A 20,660-nucleotide genomic window follows, 5' to 3' on the forward strand; every position below is an offset into this window, starting at 1 on the left:
ACACTTGTTGATATTCATATCGGCGGGTGGTATGCATCTGAATTAATTCTTATTATTGTATTCATTTTTCATTGCCTCCCTGATAGGGCGTGATCATTCTTCTTTAGTCTGATTACTTTTCTGACTCACCTAGTATAGTTGGCCAGTATCTCGTGCAGTTGGCCAACAGAATAATGGACAACAAAATGTGACAGGCTTTTATGAAAACAATGCGGCGCACTTTAGCACTTAACATTCACTTCAGGCAAACATAATCTTCCTAATTTTAGTGTGTCCTTGATTCTTTGTTGTTTACCTCGCGAGGATATCGCAGCTCTCTTTTTTTCATTACTGAAAATACACCGCTGAATGACGACACTCAATAAAGGCAAATTTATAATTTTCTTTTGATGAAATTCTAGGAGCGACTACACCATCGAACCGACAAAGCTTGGAGCGCTATGATGCAGCCTTTGATCCTTTCCGACATCAAGCGTCTGCTGCCACGGCCCCCATATCTCTCAACAATAATAGCTTCGGCCTCGGCACCGGCCAACAGATGACAGTTCTCAGCAAAAGTCCTACCCCCGCTGAACTCAGCGGTCCAAAAGACACCAAAAACGTTGAAATTCCCGAAGTTATCGTTGGTGCAATTCTAGGTAATCCATACTTTTCCATACAGGATTACAGCAATCCCTATCAATATTACCAACCATGGTGATTAGAGCTCAAGGCAGTTTGAGCAACAGATCAAAATGAAAATTTAAATTCGTAACTTCAACAGTATGAAAAAACTAACTGATTGAGTTGTGAATGTTAATATTTGTTTGTGTTTTGTTTAGTTTTATATTATTTCTGCTTTTGATTCATTTATTTCTAGTGATGGGTTTATCATATCAAGTGTTACCTTTTAATCTGAAGTTGTTTCTTGAACATCAGTTTTGGATGCACAGAGGCTGTGATTAAGATATTGGTATCATAACTCATTCATTATTATTTATGTGACTGATTGGTTATACTTTTTTAATCATATTGTTGTCAAGTATCCAACTACTATCGAGCTGAGAAATTCTCATGCAGTTAAACTCAAGATAGTTTTTGTACAATTGATTATAAAGAATATGATTAAAATCTCAAATAGAACATTTCTCAACTGGCCTTACATGTTATGGTGTACATGGCAACTTTAAAAAACTGTCAATTCCAAACTCCAAGTCCTCCAAATTCTTATAATCTGAGAATTGATTATTGCTCCTATGTACATTCCAATTCTGATTTATATCTATTAATGATTTGCTTACTCTTACTTGATGTTGACATACTCTGTTGTATTTTATAATCTGCCAATTACATTGTTACATGCATGGTCAGCTGATGCATTATCTGCTTCGCGAATATTGCATGGAACATGTTCAACTAATATTTTTGCCCATGATGGATGAAGTTTTATTTTTTGGATGTATTTCTCATAAAAATCACTCAATTCCATTCCTTTTTCAAATATTCAGACAGCGGAAGAGTAAATCGACTGTCCAAATGTTTGAGAAAGTACTTTTGGAGATGTTACATATCAAAAACTCCTGTCATTTTCTCCCCACCTTCATTTCGCCCTGAAGTCAAGCGATATTTGTGACTATTAAAATACAGGAAAGGGATATAATCTGTTTTCTTACACTGATATATTGTAACCTATATTGGCTTTGATGTTTTAATAATTGTAACTGAACTATTTGCTGTGTGTGTGTTTATTCCTTGCCACTAAAAAAGCTTTATAATAAACGAACTAAACTGCCTTACACTAAAAGGGAGGGGGATATAATACCCATATTTACTGAAAAATTTGTATTTGCAGCTGAGCAGTCTTGGAAACTTGACTCTCATCCGCTTGATTTGATATATCCTTAACTAAAGCAAACAGAAATTATTGTTTTTACATAGATGGTTGCCAGGCGGACATCCTATATAGTCCTTTAGGGCCGATTTTTCACAATTTTGCACTGAACACTTTATTGTACAGTCTGTTAAAATGCACCGTTTGAATTTGCAAATTCATTTTTTTTATGCAATATCTTGTGAACTTATAATAACTATAATATTCCAGAATTCTTTAAATTAAATTTTGTTCGGAACAACACTAACCGAAAGCAAAGTGATTAGGTGTGGACATGTTACAAATGACTAACTATTAGAATGAGCATAAAAGAGTTGACACTATTCAGTGAGTACTCAATAATTTCAAAAAAGATGCTATTAACACAGATCCATTTAATATGTTGTTAATCATTCAATAAGTTTCTGATTCTGGCAGACATCAATGGTCAAGGAGACATGTATCCGCAATTAAACAGTTATACAGGTCGGGGAACTAATCTTGAAAATATGCATTATTCAGTGCACTAGTTCAAAATATTACAGATATTTACCCAAAAGTTGAAGCTTAAAAGATGAGAATTTGTGAAATATTTATGAATGAAAATGATTGAAATATTTGGTGAAGGGGTAGTTGAATGAAAATTGTGGAAATTAAGTCGACCTATCTGGATCTGAAATAAATAGCAGTATTCATCTGTTGCACAAAAAAACTACTGTTAAACATTTATTGAGTGTGCCTAAATATGCTCTAGTATTCACATGAATTTCCCAAAAATAATTGATAAATATGAATAATACATAAATATTCCCCCGTCACTCTAGGAAAAGATTTGAATTTTTTGTTTTCATTTATTTTCACTTGTGAAAAAGTTGTGCCTGTGTTACTACCGAATTGTATGAGTGAAGCCAAGTAGACAGCGATTTCAATAGTTGAGACATTTAGAACGTGTCCATTTTATGTGGGAATTTTAGGCCACTTCCCCAGTTCTTCTCTGACAGCAGGTATTGATTCCAGGTCCAGGAGGTAGGTCCCTGATAGAAATTCAACAGATGAGCGGTGCTAATATACAGATATCGAAAAAGGGCGTCTTCGCCCCAGGTACTCGAAACCGTATGGTTACCATCACCGGAAATCCACACGCGATACACACAGCTACCTATCTTATCGAGCAACGTATCTCTGAAGAGGAGATGAAACGCGCAAGAAACAATGGAGGGTTGGGCATCAACCCTCTGGCCATGCAGTGATATCATCAGTTCACTTCGACGAAATTGTTCATTCAATGAGAAAGGTACACGCAGCAGGGCTTGTAATTACTTTTTATCTTGATAGGTATCGGGTGGCTTAGAATTTTTCCAAACATACAATGTTTGAATTCTTTTTCAAAGCTGTATATTATACTTCGATTGTACTAATGGAAAGATTCCAATTCACCTCATTTACACCCTTCACATAGTTTCAAGTCCAATTATACCAAAAATTCAAGTCACGTAAGCAAATAGAAAGCAGTCACGATAACATGTATTCCGAAACTGTTGAACTGATTCAATTTGAAATCTTGTATTCGGTTCACTTAAATTTTTGTGTGCTTTGCAATTCAATTTTTGTGTTTCTTCTAAATGAAACTTGTTAAAAATTTATGTTCGAAATGTCGATAAATGTTATGAAAAAATTTGTAGTTTATGATTATTCAATTTTATAACTCTGTTGATGTACCAATTTATTATAAAATTTATTGTTTGAAGTTACTAATGAAATTTTTATTGGTTTATTCACATTGTATCATGTCATATGTGTATATGTCATGTTTTTTGAATTTTATTAAAAGTGATCATTGCTAAGTATAATTTTATATCTTGGAGGGAAGGATGTTTGTTGTTAACTGAGGAGGTACTTTGTGATAGGTAATGTTAAGCAGAAGATTATATTTCCAAAATTTGTACCTGTATTTGAACCTCAATTATCGCTTGGCTGGCCAAAACACACGAATCATCCAAAATATAGTGATATTACCCATCGCAATGCCGATAATCACATTGTATCCCGTTTATGATGACCTATCACATCTTTACGAATATATGCTTTAAACGGCAAGAACTGAAGTTACCCATGATAGGTGTTCATCATTGCAACTTTTCAAATCAGGGAAATTATAAACGGTGATCGCTTCATTTCACTCATCTGTTGATGGCATGACATTGTAAATAGTCATAAATTAGCCATCACATTGATTCATCCAAATTCAAAGCTTATAGAATTATATTGAATGAGTAAATATATATATATATGAAAATATATTATATAAATATGGAAAATATAACTGAAATTATGTATGTATATTGTTGTTATCGCATGTTGTTATATTGTTAATGTTTGGACACTTTCTAAACAATTTTAAACTGAAGCCGTTGACAAATCGACTATTCCATCTTGAATCCCAGAATACTGTTTTCCAAATGATATCAATTCACAGACAATAATGAACATTTAATTGGAATCAACAATCACTAGAATAAACTATAGCATAATATGGCATCTTTCCTTAATGAGTAAAGTTGGTTCAGAATATATGTTCTCAATTGTTGAAATTCAATTTCAACATGCGATCTTTCATATTATTCAGTTTGAATTATATGGAAAAAATATTCCTCAAATAGATATACCCTCATCAGAGAATAGCTGAAAATAGTCCACGGTTCTGGGAGCTTACTTTACCAAGTTACTAATTAATATATGTATATTTTTTTGTTATACTATGCAGGTCATAGATTTTAAATAATGCTAACGTGTCATTCCATATCTTATAGTTATACTAAATTGAATAAAATTAGGAATCATATCAATTCAATCGATTGTTGACGGCATGGTTTACTTATTGAAATGCCGAAACACTGCATAGTCTCATTGTCTAAATGTAACGTGATTTAAAGTAGTTGAACAATAGTAATAATGGTTAAGCCTCTGCCCCAAAGCATCGCTTTAAATTTATAGGTTTTGATATTCTAAAATATTCAATTTTATGGTTGAATGTGAAAAAAACTCCGGGACTGAGTAACTAATTAATGAAAATTTATAGTTCATAATCAACTAAAAAAGAGGCAATTATGTCGTCCATGATGCTAATTGAAATCCATACTGAAAATAGAAAATTAGAGATACAGTAGTTTTATAATTTGTTCTCTCGATGTGGCGGGCTGAGGAGGTTGTTTCAATTCAAAGTTGTGCTTTTTTAAACAATCTACTTATAAAAACAATTCTACTCATGTTGACGGTTTAGGATGTAAGGATGTTATATGTCAGTTTATTGGTCTTTTGCTTTAACGGGATAAAAATGCCTCATTCTTTGATATAACCTGTTCTATACAACATACTGTTGCTGTGATACTCATCACGTCACGTCAGTAAGGCCATCAATTGTCATAAAGTCGGGTTATGTGACGGTGGATTTGGTTACTGTAGAATATTCTGACTTTGAAATTTTTCGCAATTCCTGTGCACTTTATGACATGAGGGGTGATCATGCTTTAAAAAATCATTTCGATATTCATAAATTCAGTCTCATTATTATCAGATGCCATTTCACATAATGCCAAGACATGAAAATTAACCAAAATCAAGGAGTATAGTCAATACTCAATTTCTATTGAAGTAAATTATGATAAAAATTTCATTCGAAGCAGAAAAAGATCAAGTTGAAATATTGCAAAATTGGAGTGTGATCATATCTTTGAGGGTATATAAATTACATCGAGATGAGATGGAAAATGTTATGTTTTGTCGAAAAGAATGTTATGTAAGAGCTGTAGTGTGTTTGTCTTGTCACATTGTGTTTAATGGCCACGAGTCATTATCAATGTTTTTTTCTATATGAACATATGCCTATTTTTCATAAAAAGAGATGGATAAAAGGATTCTTTTTTAAGACATAATTTCTCTGAACAACAACTTTATTTTGAGATTTGCTCATAAATGGATTTGGGTATTGGGGTGTGCGATAAAGTAGCACTTAGGTGGCTAATGGTCATCCTGGGTACTTATACAGTCTTCAAGCCAACTAACAGACGACTCCAATGTTTTCTGTAGGCATGATTGATATAGAAAAAACTATTTGAAATGTTCGTGCAAATTTATGTATATTATTGTATATTAAGATTTTTGAATATTTTAGATGTAAAGATTTGTTAAATAGTTCATTACCAATCATTTTTCCCATGATCATTTGGTATAGGTTTGAAGGGTTTATTTTATTCAGAGGATTTTTGTTAATGTTTTCTTCATTACTATTGAATATTTTCACCATAGAAAAGACTATGGTTTATTCAAAATGGCCTAAATTTGTATCACTACCCTTGGAAAACATTAATGACTATTCCTATTTTTTATTCTTCATAATCATTTCATTTCAAACATTACCACTAGGTAGATATATCCAAATTTGACATAGTTATTGAATATTATATATAAATTAGACTATTGGTACCTTATGGGAAATTAAATGTGTGCCTAATGGTTATTACTGGATATTGCACATTTTTTCTGAACTTTATTTTCGTACCGGTTTCAGGGATTATAATTTGCAGTACACACTCTGTTTTTTCAGTATAGTCATGAAATGAACATATTTCTTTCTCTTTTATCATCTGGAGTATAAGATGTTTATGTGGACAAAAATAAGGGTCGACTCTTAGATTTACATCTAGGAAAAATTCAATACTGATATCAACAAGATTGAAAAAACAGACATGTGACATACTAACTTTCTTCATTTTTTAAATTGAAGGATGTTAGATACAGTAGACAATGATTGGGTGATCAAATATAATGACAACTCTATGTTGTATTAATATTTTTTGTGATAACTTCAGCTTATCAAAGCATCAGGGATTGTACTTCTTGCTCTGATATTTTTCTTTTTTTTTGTTAAGAGTTGTAACAACACTAAAATATGGATAGTTAGGTTAAGATTGTTTATAGTGGTTACTAATTAAAAACAATTTTAAGGAACATGGTGAAACGGGTTATTTTTCAAAACAGTAAAGGAAATTTTGATTCGTGGAAGTTACATGATCTACTGTAATGTCCAAAAATTCGCCCTTCACATTGTTTGTTGTTCACGTTATTAGATAAGATTAGTCCACAGCATTGTCAACACATTATAACTTAATAAAATCCATAGTGCCATATATCGTATTATTCATGAAATCCTCATCTTAGATCACAAGCAGGAATCATCAAGAAATCTTAGAAAGTCGGTAATTTTGAATTATGCCAATAATCATTGTTCGATAATATACTTTGATTATTCCTTAGCTTGCAACATCAAAACATACCATTTCCACACAACTCTCTATCTGAATATCTTTTTTAGGAAATCAGGGATTTGTTACATGTGATAAAGATAGAGAGTAAATCATTGCTTCAGTTTTCCTTTCTTGTAGCTAAATCACCAACGACATTGAAAAACCATTTTCCAAAAGAAACATACAGCACTAGCTTGTATTATATAGCTTTTTTCATTTTTATTGGCAAATTCATATTTTTCCGTCCACACAATAATCTAGTCAAAATCCAAAATTTGTAGTTTTTAGAATAAGGTTTAAAACTTTTTGTACATCAATATTGAAGAGAAAAGGCTGAATAAAATGATATTATTAAAAATGCGTTTATTGAAACAAGCAACTAACATAAAATATATAATTCCTTTGGTAACGGCGAATAATTTTGAAATATCTCACATTTGGCAAAAATACTTTCATTCACAATTTATTTCTAGTAGGTACATGTGATTTTCACAGAATACTTATTTCATATCTCTACTGTTTGGTAATTAAGGTAATTGCCACTTTATTATTCCCTGTATAGAAAAAAGCAGAATTTGTTAGAACAACAATTATCCAGAAAAAGAGAACTTTCAGAATACATCACAAAAATTTTTCCATTTATAATGCGAAGTATCTGTTTTCCTCTTAAATTGAAACAAAAAGTATAACTTCCATTCCTATTGGTCTGACATATTTGAGTAAGAGGAAGTTTAAAATAAGCCTGCCAAATCTGAACCAATACATCCAAAAGATTTTGTTATATCAATTTAGCAATGTGAAATAATGTTTAATGGAGTCAAGTCAAACTTCTCAACTATTATGACTAAACTGGATTTATTTTTAAGAAATCATACTATCGAAGCTTTCCAGAAAATTTGCTGTTATATTGAAATATTAGAAAAATATACTTCATTCTATATTATCAAAACATTTATAAGCAAAAATTATATCCATATAAAATAAAAAAATAGCAACAAGCAACAAATAAATAATGCAAAAGCAAATAAACTAAACAGTGTTTAAAAAATATTTCAATGAAAAAAAATTTTCACAAAAACCTAATAGGTATCAGCATATGTACACAGGGTACATGTTACACAGGGTGTTTCATAAACATTGTGAACAAATTCAGGATATTAATCTCTGAGTTATTTGTAGTTGGAAAGGTTCTGTCTTTGTCTGGAAATGCTTCGTTTCCAAGATATAGGTCAATATAATAAGAGACAGCCCTGATATTTTTGAAAGAGTATGGTAATCCATAAGGCCAAGACACTCTTGTGATGAAAAAGTGGTGCATCCTAGAGAAAAAACGCAGAGATTCTTTTTGTTGTGAATTGAATAAGAATTATAGAAATCAATTTAATTTTACAAAAAGGCACTGGGTTTTTTTTCTTAAAAAATAATAAAGTCAATGCCAATATGCATGTCACTTTGGTTGCTGCAAAAGAGGTATTCAACATGAAGTAATCACCTTGATTGGTATCAATTTTTACCAAATGTATATCTCCAGCAGTTTTAAAAATATCGAGGAATTCGTCATTTATTTGGAATACATTGAACGTGCCCTGTATCTTGGAAACAAAGCATTTCCAGACAAAGGCTTAAAGAACTCAAAATAAGTTATACAACAATATCCTGAACTTGTTGCAATATTCATGGAACACATGTATACTTTTGAGGTTTTTAAATTTGATTTCATGTTACCACAATTACAGAGAAAATTGAACCAGTAAAATTCACTAAAATCAACTTCAAATGAAAGCTTTTCCAATTAAAAAGCATTAAATTGATGCAGCATCTGCAGATTAGGTAAACGCTGCATTCATAGCAATTAAACTCGTAAAATTTTTCCTAAAACTGGACTAACAGTAGATCAAAAGTTTTGTGACAAAGGTATTTATTAAAATCTAAATTCCCCTTCATGATAAATCAGAGCGACTACGTTCAAAAGGATTCAATTTGATTCTTATTCAATACAAGGTTTTATATTTCAACAGAGTACTTTTGAGTCATACAAGATTTTGAGGAAACTTTTTAGGATCTTCAACAAAAATGAAAGAGGAAGGTATTGAAGTATTAAGTTATTAATTATTAGTTGGATCAACAGTATATATGTTGATAAAAATTATTGCCATTAAAATATTGTGGAATGAAAATAAGTTGAATATATTTTACTTATACTGAATCCTCATAAACTCAATGATCATCAATTTTAAATGCCTACTTACCTGAATGAAGAAGTTAGTGTGGAATAATTCACTTTGGAAGTTCCTGTGGGCAATCGGGCTGATTACTTGGATGGGCTGCCCTAAAACATGGATGGTTTTCAAGTTCCCTATCAACTCTCAATATGGTGGGAAAGGGCCTCAAATCAACATGAAATCGTCTGGCATTGAACACTTGGGGAATGAGACAGCAATCCGCAAAAGTAATTTCATCACCAACACAGTATTTTCCTGCACTTGAAGATAAAAGTTTCTCAACAGCACGAAAACCTTTGGTTATCCAATGTTGGGCCCATTCATTCTTCTTTTCTTCACCAACAAAAATGAGCACCTGAAGATTCTGAAGTGGCTGTATTCCAGATGCAATAACATCACAAATCTCTCTAACCTAAAAGAGTTAGATCTTCAGACATCTCTTCATTAAAGAATATTTTCTGGAAATTCATATGCAATAATATTAACTCACTCGTGCACGCTTTACTACATCATGAGGTAATAATGGTATGTGAGGCCTGGTTTCTTCCAAGTACTGAAATATACTCAAAGATTCAATCAAAGTGACCCCATCGATATGAAGTGCTGGTACATGCTCCATCGGATTAATTTCTCTGTATTCATTGGAATGATGCTCTCCTCCGTTCTTGATGAGTGACACTGGCTTTATCTCATAAGGTATTTCTTTCAAATTCAAAGCTGAAACTCAGTTGGTTGAGAACATTATGATTTCTAATAAAATGAAGCTTACCTATTCTCACTCTCCAAGAGCAAGAGCTTCTCCAATACGAATAAAGTAAGGTCTGAAACAGAGTAAATTACATCTAATTTTTATATTTTAATGGAAGGAAAGACTTACTTTAGCTGACATGGTTATCCTGAGATCCTGAGATGTTCTGAACTCTGAATTTGAGGTGGTGTATCAACAGGTTATCTTTGAATTGCATAAGAATTGCTCTAACCGGTTGGATGAAAATGAAAGGTCATTTATAATTCAATAGCGATAACTCGTTCATTTTTCCATACAAAACAACCTTATCTTCATAGAACACTAAAGAAACTTATCTCATTATTCAAATTACTATTATTGTTGTTGGGGCTAACTGTCAGAAGAGCCGGTTGTAGAACAAGTAGGTCAGGGGGGATATTGAACTACTGAAGCACTTGTTCTTCCTTTCACCCTTGTTGAAGATGAAATTGAAACCGGCTTTTACCCTTCTAGCCAGTCAGCAAGGGGTCTTTTTGAGGGTGTAGAACTCTACTTGAATATGTCGGATTTTCTATCTGTACAAATGATTATATAGGTACCAGGTACCTCATCTCCATCATGAAAAGGATTATGAAGGAGTTGAAATTAAATGAAAAATAACTTTTGTTTGTAGCATCAAAGAATTATCTATTTATTGATTAGTGAAATGATACGCTAAGTTCATCTAACGATCTAACAAATAAAGACGCTGAAAAAAAAAGTTTTTATATTTAATTGCGGTAAAAAAATTTCCGTTTCATACATTTATGCAGAGGTTGTCTCTGCATTTATGGGTAATTTGATAATCATGTGTTTTTATGTGAAAATTTATATCAGGAATATAAGTAGTATCAGATCTCAGATAGTATATGTAAGAGAACTCAAAAGACAGCAATAATATGTAGTAAAGAATTACTGCCTGTAATAAATGTTCACAATTTCCAAACACCTGAAATTTCAACGTTCTAACATCCAGAGTAAATTATTTTCGTACACGGGATAGTTAGAGAGATATTCTCTATTTTGATGTATCTTAAATTGATGTACTTAGTACATACTAAAACTTGAATCATTCTTGATAAAGATGAAAAATAAAAATTGGGGGCGCGGCGTAGCGAGTGTAGCGACTGAATGTTAGCCAAATTTCCAACCCGGTTTTTATTCTTCATAGGTAATTTATTTCATTTTACGAACAGTTCTCCTCGTCTTCATTCTAAAATGTATATTAGTAACCAACATTTCTTTCACCAAGAAATTTCTTGGATGGATCAACCCAGGCCCAACCTTTGGGATCAGCCTGTATATTGAATCTGCTATATTATCTACTTATGTCACCAGTCGGCCGTCATCCTGAATGTGTAGATACAAAATTTGTTTTATTATTTTTGTTTGTTTATATTCATATACACATTTATATGACTAATATAGGATAAAAAAGAATTAACGTTGATCGTTATACAACGCACAGTACACAGGAACGAATTTTTTTGATATTAGCAAGATGATGATTCATTATATTGTTGATTAATTATCATCATCAATTATCATAGTGTCCTGTCCTTGGTCTCTTGTAAGCACACAAAGAATAGGAACTTATCTCTGATTTCTTAATACAATTTCCAACTTTCAACTAGTCATTTAATGTAATTCAATTCATCTCAGACGAATAGGGTAAGAGTAAAAATATTTACGAAGTTTTTGATTTGTACCCTTTCCAAATATTAACACAAAATAATTATCTTATTTATGATTTTTCAATATTTATATCTTCGTAAACAAATGTATAATCTGTAGGTATTTTATTTTACAAAAGGCATGACTCTTGAAGCCTATTATACTGGATCATATCCAATAGTATACCCCATAAATAATGAGCAATGAGTGAAGAGTTTATATTTGATGGTTTTCTCTTCAAAATTCATTTTGACTAGTCCTGTATTGCTTGGGGAAAATTTATTCTGTATTGTTGAATACGGACCTACAACTATTAATAATTAAGTTTTTATCATTATAGAATGTGTAGACTCATGATATGCACTTGACAATATCATCATTTGAGAAAGGTTTGAAAATTCTTAAAACAAAAAATCACTGCAAGGGCGGTAGCACTAGCTATGTTGGGGATAGAAGGGATAGTTCAGTGTGCTTAAAATTTCTAATATGAATGTTTTTTAATTCTAGGTATATAAATATAGTAATAGTAACCATGACTTGGGTAGAATTTGATCAGCTTAAAACTCTTATAGAAGTACCTGCTTTTTTGTCACTTTTCAGTGTAATGGTACAAAGTAAGTAAAATAGTATTTTATAAACATACTTAATGTGTAAAGGTCTTTATAAATTATTGTTACGTTGCAGTTGGCTTTGAATTACTCGGTGCTGCTTTCTGAGGTTTTAAGAACTAAATATCATAGAATTTCAAAATCGACACCTGCTGCAATGTTATAATAATTTATAAAGACTCTATTAGTCATATTTACCAAACCTGCATAAATATTACATATTAATTCAATAATTCAATTTATTAAGGACCATAATTTTTCAGTTCCTGTTTTTACAAATCTAGTTTTATATCGAACCTGCTACGTTACTCTAGGATATAATGAATCTGATTGTGCACTATTGGGAACAGGTCATAAAGATAATTTCACCAATAATCTCACACAACTAGTGGAACCTGATGCTAATAATTTAAATCTCTATATACAATTGCCTGCTGGATTTATTTGTTCATTTATGGGACTTTATGTAGGAACTTGGTCTGATCGGAATGGCAGAAAACCCTTACTACTTTCAACACTTGGGGGTAAGTTGATGAGCAAGAGTATTTTCATTTTCACATGTTCGATGAATAAAATATATTCAAGTCGCACACCGAATAAAGTAAATTATTGTCTTCATTTATATTTTTCCCTTATTTCAACATACTTTATTTTTCACAGCACAAGCTTTAGGTTTTGCAATGACCGCTGTATTCTGTTTACTTCCGAATTTGTCGCCCTGGTATCTTATTTTGACTGTATTACCGACACTAGCAACTGGCGGATTTGCAGCTATGCTGACCTTATATCTGAGTTATATTACAGATATTTCCGATGAACATAGTAGAGGTACAAGGTGATTAATTGAAAATAAATATTGTCCACAGCATCAAATGTTGATTTATGTTTTAATTGCAGACTAGGTTCATTTGAAATTACTTTTGCTTTGGGTTCTTTACTTGGAACATTGGCTAGTTCATACATATTCCAAAGAATTGGTTATGCTGGTGTATATTTAGTTTCAACAGGATTCTTGATGACATCATTTTGTTTCACACTGTTTATTTTGAAGGAATCCCTAAGTGAAAGTCGAAAGGAGGTTTGAGTTCATTTTTCAATTTATTTTATCACAAGGTTTTTTGATTCAACTCACTGGTGCTGTGCTAAAGCTTCATTTGAATTGGATTCACATGAAATGCTTACAACGCAAAAATTTTGTATGTTTCTTTTTCATTTCCGCCGATTGTAGAGCTCTCATTTGATTAAGCTTACCGGTTTAGGATATATTATGTCATACTTTTAATTTTGATTATTACAAACCAATAACTCTGATATATTTTTAGGTGTTAAACCAGGAACGGGAACAATCTTTCACGGAACAACTGAAATCGATGACAGAGTGTGCTCTAAAGAAACGGCCCCACTATGAGAGGGCACTCATTCTACTTTGCCTTGTAATAACATCACTTTTTGTCTTTGCTCTGATATCAGACGTGGGAATAATATATCTATTCCTACAAGTCAAGTTTGGTTGGTCCCTTGAAAAATTCACAGTTTTCTCCAGCACAAGAGATTTTTTGAGTATTGTCGGCACTTTCTTTGGAATATATGGGCTCCATAAAAAATTGGACGTCAATGAAACAGTTCTAATTCTTGTGGGCCTGATTTCCTGTTTTAGTTCTTCCCTAGTCCAAGGACTGGCAAATGCTGATATTCACATTTATTTTGGTGAGCACTGAGTTATCTTCAATTATTGATACAAAGATTATTTTTGCACTCTTTACTCAATGTAATTTTTTTAGCTGGAGCATTGAGGTTCTTGTCTGGATGTGTGAATCCAATGGTGAGATCTCTGATTTCTAAAATAGCAAGGCCTGATGAGATCGGAAAAATCTTCTCAGTTGCAGTTATGTGTCAGAGTATATTGCAACTTGTAGGTTCACCTCTTTATACAAAAATTTACAACGATAGCTTGAGCACATGGCCATCATTTTATAATTTCGTGACAGCTGGAGTATACTTCTTCGCTCTGATTTTGACTATGTGAGTATATTTTTTTTTGCTGAAATAATGGATTCATGTTATACCTAAATAAGGGCAGTACTGTGGATCGATGGAGTGCAAAAGGAAGCCTATCAATATGTCACTTGTCACTATCTGCAATGGACAGGTTGAGTTATGATTTTTTTTCAGAATATTCAAAAGAATATCATTCCACTAAGGGACCCCCAAGTCCAAATTACGATTCGCGTTATTTAAAAATCTCCTTGAACAAAATTCCGGCTCTTCAATCCAGATGTAATTTTTGGTCCTAATATCGTCATTGTGTAGAACATGTTTTATATTTTATCTGGTATTTTTCAAACATATTATTGATAACTGATTTTTTTCAGAATTTTGATAATTGTGCGACTGAAGTCCACAAGAGAACCAAGGTTCCAAGTTCTTGAAGAAGATGCAACTTCAGAGATATTCAATGATGAGAATGACAATGCTTGATTTTTTTATTGAATTTAACTAGATAATATCCATCTATGAAACTGAGTAACTGAAATACCTGTATAAATATCCTGAAGTTTGAATCACCTGTGATACTAAGACTGAACCAAATTCAGTTATTTTTGAAAAAAATGTACTTCTTGTCGAAATTCACATTTTCATAGTGTTTCAAGAATAATGGTTATCAAGAATTTCAAGGTTCATAATTTGCGAAAGGGCATAAAATCAGTGATAAAAATATTTTTTAACGAATTTACTAGACAAATTTTTCTTTTGTGTATATAATGTTACCAAACTTGAATAATATTTTATGGAAAATCTTATAAAATATGTTGGAATTGAGAACGCTATTTCTTGAAAAATTCCACCTTTTGTATTGTGTTTACGTTGTCACACAAATTTGCATTTTTTCAAATATTTTATAATCTTAAGAATCTTAACATTGAAAATCTTACTCAATGCTACCTATCAGAAATGGAAACTTCCATTTCAAAGAAATATATCTTTATTTTTTTAATAACCATTTTACAGTTCATCAGGTATAATGATTAATATTATATAAAAATTGTACTTATACATAAATAAATTTTCCTAATTTTTTTCTTGCGTTTTTATATACTTTACCGAGTTTTCATTATCATTTATTATATCACATCACAATCTGGGAAAGCAGATTACCTACTTTTTTGCCTTTATGCAATACAATGAAATTTTATTTGTAAAATTTCACCCCAGATGAATTATCTCGCACAAATGGTGATTTTGAACACCAACTTAATCAATACGATTTGCAGACAGATTCAATCAATACTTTTTAAATTCTGCAATGAGCATGGTGCCTAATTCAATTGAAGAGAATCATGTTCCTTATTTCCAACAAGCAGATAAGTCCATGTTTTTCAAAACAATAATGGAGGAAGAAATAATAGTTTCAGTGAAAAGCCTCAAAAATAAACATAGTACTAGTAACATCTTTTGAATCAGGAATATTCCCGGATGCACTAAAATTAGCAACAATCAAACCCCTACACAAAAAAGGCAATGTCGCAGAGATTGAGAACTATAGGCCAATAAGCTTGCTGCCTAGCTTTTCGAAAATTTTCGAGAAATGTATAAGCAGCAGGTTAATGAAGTACTTTGTCACAAATGATATGTTGTACAAAAGCCAGCATGCATATTTGAAGGGGAGAGGAACTCACACTGCTATATTTGAGTTCACAGAGAAAATTTTACAAGAATTGGAGGAAAAAAACCAAGTTATGGGGCTTTTTTTAGATCTTACAAAGGCGTATGATTGTGTGAACCATAAAATTTTATTAAAAAAGCTGGAAAGATATGGTGTTGCTGGTGTTTTGCTTGCATGGTTGGGGTCGTACATGTCGGGGAGATTGCAGCAAACGGCCATTACAAAGGAAGGAATCTCCTATACATCCAGTAAAGAATCCGTTGAAATAGGCATTCAACAAGGTAGTATCCTAAGTCCAATCTTGTTTATTATTTATATAAATGATGCTCCCATTTCTGTTGCCAATTTGAATTGTTTTCTCTGTGATTATGCAGATGATAAAAATATTTTAGTAGCTGAGAAAGACCTAAATGCTGCTTTAACTGGAACTTTGAATAAAATTTATGAAGCTTTATCGAATTGGATCTCTAATGAGGGGTTGCTATTGAATCATAACAAAACCGATTGTGTTTTCTTCAAAACTAGAAGAAGTAATGTTGATTGTCCCGATCACATTAGCTTAAATGGGGTAGAGATTGGTGTGAGCACGGAGGCAAGATTACTGGGCATGACAATTGATGAAACTTTATCATGGGAGGTTCACATTGATAAACTTGCCAAGAAATTGAATTCGGTGTGCTACACTTTAAGAGTGATGTCACAGTATTTGAATGTGTGTGGTTTGAAAATGATTTATTCCTCATGTTTTGAAGCACCTCTTAGATATGGAGTGGTTTTTTATGGAAGTGTCAGGGCTTCAGATATAATATTCAGAACTCAAAAAAGGGCCATAAGAATTATCAACAAACTTAGCTTTAGAGCATCCTGCAGAGGTTTTTTTAGAAGCAGTGGTTTGTTAACTTTTGCTGCAGTATATATTGAGGAATGTCTCATGTTTCTTTTCAATAACCGAGAATATTTCAGAGAAAAATTTACCATCTCATTCTTACAATAGTAGAAGCTGCAATTTTGTGTACCCCATTCATAGACTGACAGTTACAGAGAAAGGAGCCAAGTATGCTTGTATGAAGCTTTTTAATAGATTACCTCTACGTTTCAAGCAAATGGACAACAAATATGTTTTCAGGAGAGAATTACACAAACTGTTAATTGAGCTGGAGCCTTACACAGTGCTAGAGTACCTAAATGCTTCTTTGTAATTTTGCTGAGTAAAGTTTCTATATTTTTGTTTTTGACATTATTTCGTTCTGATGATACATAAGTATATGTGTATATGTTACGGCTAAAGATAGGTGTGAGCATAAACTTAAGATTAGCCGGCTAAACTTCGGTTTATATTCGAGGATCGGCTAAAGTTCGATAAAATATTCATGTGCGTCAGGGGATTTCATCTTTAGCCGGCTAATGTGCTCATTACCCGAAACGAAACGGCTGAAAATGTATTCATTGGACACGCGAAGGGGTGATGTCTTTTGAATGATCGGATAACAGAAGACGAAAGCACGAGGCCACGTTTTTGTTTGAATTTTTAGAATTGAAATATGCAAAAGAGCATCGAATGTATTGGGGTTGTATTACATAACGCCCATGGGTTTTCAATTTAATATTTAACCAGTTATTTTGATCTGTTCAGGAGATTAATGCTCTTCAAATCGAGCCAAATTTGTGAAAAACCATAATATGACAATATTAGACATAGAAAATTTTTCCTGTTAACAAAAGTATATTTTTCCTACCATTCAATAATTGGATTTATGGAAAAATTACGAAATAGGAAAAATATTTCTAACGTTGCTTTCTTCTTTCGGACCAATTCTTTCGCAAAAAAGAACAAAGAAAAACATTTAACATAAACATAGTTGAAAACTTTCTCTAGCTGATTCTGTTAAAAATTTCTTCTCGAGTCATTGAACATACGGGTTCCAAAATACGCCACCCTTGATGAATCATACCGGGGGATACAAGTGCATTTATCGTAAAGCTTATCAGCCAAATAGTCCGGTTAACTACAAATAAGATTGGGTACTTCTACTTATATTTTTCTAGAATTTGACCTTTGGTATTTTGATGAAGAAGTTCGCGTCATCATTCTCGTCTTCATTCTCTCCTTTTGTTGCAACAAAAAAGTTGAAACAAATATATGTGCATTCTCCAATTTCTCAACTGCTTAACATAATGCTTTCCTGCTATTAAAATATGTGAAATTTGAAATTCATACGAAAAATGCATTGCATTGATACTTTATTCTATTATACTCGTATTACTATTTCTTTACATTCTTTTGATTGCCGAAAATTTGCGCCCCTCAAGCCTTGTACATTTAAAGCCGATGGGATGTGGTTACACTTAAGTTTAGCCGGCTAAAGATAGAAGAAACTAACATTAGCCAATACCCGAAGCTAAACCTAAGTTTAGCCGGCTAATCTTAAGTTTATGTTCACACCTATCTTTAGCCGTAACATATACATGTATTGGATTCTCGAAATAAACATTACTACTACTACTACTACTACTACTACTACTACTACTACTACTACGATTAACTATTTGTGAGAATGTTGGTAAATGTTTGGAAAATTCAACCAAGCATAAAATTCGATTTTACAGTCCCTGCTCGGGCACCAAATTCTTTCAATGTGGGAAAATAGCAATCCCACCCAAGTAACTTCATTATTAGAGGTCAAAAATAACAAACCCATTTGATCTTTCTGAAATGTTTTTTTTATTAGAATAGTTATTTATGTACCAAGGACGAAAAACTGTCTATTACAGTTGAGCCTGCAAATTGATAGCCGAGGATAGCAAGCAGGCGAGACAATATAGTCAGTTTTTCCCGAGGTGCATATTACATTTTTTCGTCGACCTCACATATAGGTACCTTCATGAAAGTAAGAAGTTAGCCGTTTTATGGCCTCATCTAGGTGTCCCTAATTGCAAATTCCCTGAGCTCTAGTGAAGTGTTACCCTTATCCATATCGCTAATACTATCCATTCTTGATTATACTGAACACTAAAATTCACGTACCTAATTCACTGCTTAAATCTAGCCGATTTCGTAAAGAATTAATTCGACAACATCAAATGGCAGTTATTGTCACAGGCACTTATGTTTTCATCAAATTTTGTATTCACAAAATTGATTCAATCACCCCTGGATCTAATATATTGTTTAGAGACGAGAGCCGGACGAAAAGTAAATCAGTACGAAAATTACTCCCCCTCAAAAAGAGTCGACTTTTCGTCCGGAAATAAGTACGTAAAATGTCAACTTTCGTTCAGGTCGACGGAAAAGATATTTTAAATTTGATTTTTTATGATTCCCCAATCAATTTTGAGGAAAAAAATTGATACTGTCCGGTTGAAAGGTATTTCATTCCATTTCGCAGTATAGAACATGTCCCATCAAGTTTCGTTGTCCGTTACTTTCGACAGGCGTATCTCATAGACAAATCTTCATAGATCTGAATGTGATGAATATTCGGAAGGAGCAACTCTTCTGATTATAAAACTCGAAATTTTACGAGCTCAGTGCAACCGTTTCGATCTTGACATTTATTCTTTATTCAACAGAAAACCCCATATTTTTGGGATTTTTTCGACCTTGTAACGTCTTTTTCTCGGTGTACTCGAGCGCCAGCGATTCTTTAAGGGAAAATAGCAAACAAAGATTATAGAGTACTCTATAATCTTTGATAGCAAACCTACCCTGGTAGCTACGAGCCGAAGACAAGGTTCCTCGGTGTCTGGGGTGTTAGCGACAACCAGTGAAAGCCAAAATCAACGTACACAACTTATATTTGTCGACTCGTACAAGGAAACACAAATGGCACTATTATAAAATTCGTACAGTGAAAGACTCGAGATCAGTGAATTTACAGGGCAAAACGGACGGAATGAAACAGGGTCCGATCTCAAAACGTTATACGGGGTTTACGGACGTGTTCGCCAGCCAGAACGTAAGACGCACACTTTACGGACAGACATTGGACTTCAACCAGGTTAGGGGATGAAAAATGACGACACAGAATTTCGACGGCTCCCCCTTAGGCGCGTTCGGCACTCCCCGGGTATCCACACCAGCAGAGTGCTTCCCTTACTGTAGGGGTGAACACGGGAACGAGAGGGAAAATTCTAGGAAGGGTAGCCACCCCAAAGTGCCTTCTGTACCCCCCGGGTATCCACACCAGCAGGGTACGTTATTGACAGTAGGGGTGGAACTCAGACTCGGGTATAGAAGGGGGCGGTGTAGAAGGAAACTGAAGTTCCAATAATATATAAAAAAACAAAATGTCGTCTTACCTATCGGTTTGGCCACTTGCACTCGTAAAACAGAAAAACTCGAAAAACGGAATAAAAACGGTGCGGAATGTTTACAATTCCGAACGTTGTCGGAATTCTGAATTGTAAATTTAAAAGGATTTTTTTCTAGAAATTAATCCAAAAATAAAATTACGAAAATGAAACTAAAAGGAGTATTCTAAAATGAGGGGGTAGGTTCGAAAACTACCCTCTCGTTACAACTTTTTATTCCAGAAAATATATGTATACTCTAATCAGAATCTGTAACATTATGA

The 20,660-nt window shown here is 32.9% G+C and overlaps 5 protein-coding genes across 11 annotated transcripts in view; 3 read left to right on the forward strand and 2 right to left on the reverse strand.

Annotated features, from left to right (window-relative positions):
* The window catches only part of LOC123308500 (tetratricopeptide repeat protein 30A), a 165,411-nt gene extending 165,047 nt beyond the window's left edge, over positions 1–364 (reverse strand). Inside the window, exon 1 of the mRNA XM_044891163.1 lies at positions 130–364. The gene's annotated coding sequence lies outside the window, so the exon portion shown is untranslated. The remainder of the gene's footprint in view (positions 1–129) is intronic.
* LOC123308502 (RNA-binding protein Nova-1) overlaps positions 1–7,035 on the forward strand; it is a 156,179-nt gene extending 149,144 nt beyond the window's left edge. For all 6 annotated transcript variants that reach the window (XM_044891167.1, XM_044891168.1, XM_044891173.1 and 3 more), the window contains 2 exons: positions 402–638; positions 2,867–7,035. In XM_044891167.1, coding sequence (XP_044747102.1) covers positions 402–638; positions 2,867–3,099 — 470 coding nt within the window. In that variant the 3' untranslated portion in view covers positions 3,100–7,035. The remainder of the gene's footprint in view (positions 1–401; positions 639–2,866) is intronic.
* A 465-nt stretch (positions 7,036–7,500) lies between these two features.
* LOC123308503 (probable maleylacetoacetate isomerase 2) lies at positions 7,501–10,543 on the reverse strand. Its single transcript, XM_044891174.1, has 4 exons — positions 10,252–10,543; positions 10,144–10,195; positions 9,865–10,091; positions 7,501–9,786 (listed from the first exon to the last, which is right to left on the reverse strand). Exons 1-4 carry the CDS (start codon positions 10,261–10,263, stop codon positions 9,430–9,432), a joined length of 648 nt encoding a protein of 215 aa, XP_044747109.1. The 5' UTR covers positions 10,264–10,543; the 3' UTR covers positions 7,501–9,429.
* A 937-nt stretch (positions 10,544–11,480) lies between these two features.
* Positions 11,481–15,500, forward strand: LOC123308080 (proton-coupled folate transporter-like). Of its 2 annotated transcripts, none has more exons than XM_044890621.1 (8): positions 11,481–11,811; positions 12,322–12,428; positions 12,686–12,946; positions 13,083–13,257; positions 13,320–13,500; positions 13,745–14,129; positions 14,204–14,444; positions 14,795–15,500. In XM_044890621.1, exons 2-8 carry the CDS (start codon positions 12,347–12,349, stop codon positions 14,898–14,900), a joined length of 1,431 nt encoding a protein of 476 aa, XP_044746556.1. In that variant the 5' UTR covers positions 11,481–11,811; positions 12,322–12,346; the 3' UTR covers positions 14,901–15,500. The 2 variants fall into 2 exon arrangements, with proteins under 2 accessions (XP_044746556.1, XP_044746557.1); XM_044890622.1 differs by having other exon boundaries at positions 11,481–11,710.
* Positions 15,501–16,051: 551 nt separating this feature from the next.
* On the forward strand, positions 16,052–17,285 carry LOC123307144. The gene is made up of 2 exons (XM_044889362.1): positions 16,052–16,976; positions 17,050–17,285. The coding sequence occupies exons 1-2, from the start codon at positions 16,052–16,054 to the stop codon at positions 17,283–17,285; spliced, it is 1,161 nt and encodes a 386-aa protein (XP_044745297.1).
* The last annotated feature ends 3,375 nt before the right edge of the window (positions 17,286–20,660 follow it).

This window comes from Coccinella septempunctata, chromosome 2 (genome assembly GCF_907165205.1).
Source record: "Coccinella septempunctata chromosome 2, icCocSept1.1, whole genome shotgun sequence".
In the NCBI taxonomy this organism is placed as follows: Eukaryota; Metazoa; Arthropoda; class Insecta; order Coleoptera; family Coccinellidae; genus Coccinella; species Coccinella septempunctata.

What these genes read in the sequence shown, in the direction of transcription:
- LOC123308080 (XM_044890621.1), top strand. Translation starts at nt 12,347, where the DNA reads ATGACTTGGGTAGAATTTGATCAGCTTAAAACTCTTATAGAAGTACCT. An exon ending in TGATATTCACATTTATTTTG is followed by an intron (nt 14,130 to 14,203) that starts GTGAGCACTGAG and finishes TAATTTTTTTAG; the next exon opens with CTGGAGCATTGAGGTTCTTG. An exon ending in TTCGCTCTGATTTTGACTAT is followed by an intron (nt 14,445 to 14,794) that starts GTGAGTATATTT and finishes GATTTTTTTCAG; the next exon opens with AATTTTGATAATTGTGCGAC.
- LOC123307144 (XM_044889362.1), top strand. Translation starts at nt 16,052, where the DNA reads ATGTTGTACAAAAGCCAGCATGCATATTTGAAGGGGAGAGGAACTCAC. An exon ending in AGGTTTTTTTAGAAGCAGTG is followed by an intron (nt 16,977 to 17,049) that starts GTTTGTTAACTT and finishes AGAATATTTCAG; the next exon opens with AGAAAAATTTACCATCTCAT.
- LOC123308503 (XM_044891174.1), bottom strand. An exon ending in CTCTTGGAGAGTGAGAATAG is followed by an intron (nt 10,092 to 10,143) that starts GTAAGCTTCATT and finishes ACTGAGTTTCAG; the next exon opens with CTTTGAATTTGAAAGAAATA. An exon ending in ATGTAGTAAAGCGTGCACGA is followed by an intron (nt 9,787 to 9,864) that starts GTGAGTTAATAT and finishes TAACTCTTTTAG; the next exon opens with GTTAGAGAGATTTGTGATGT.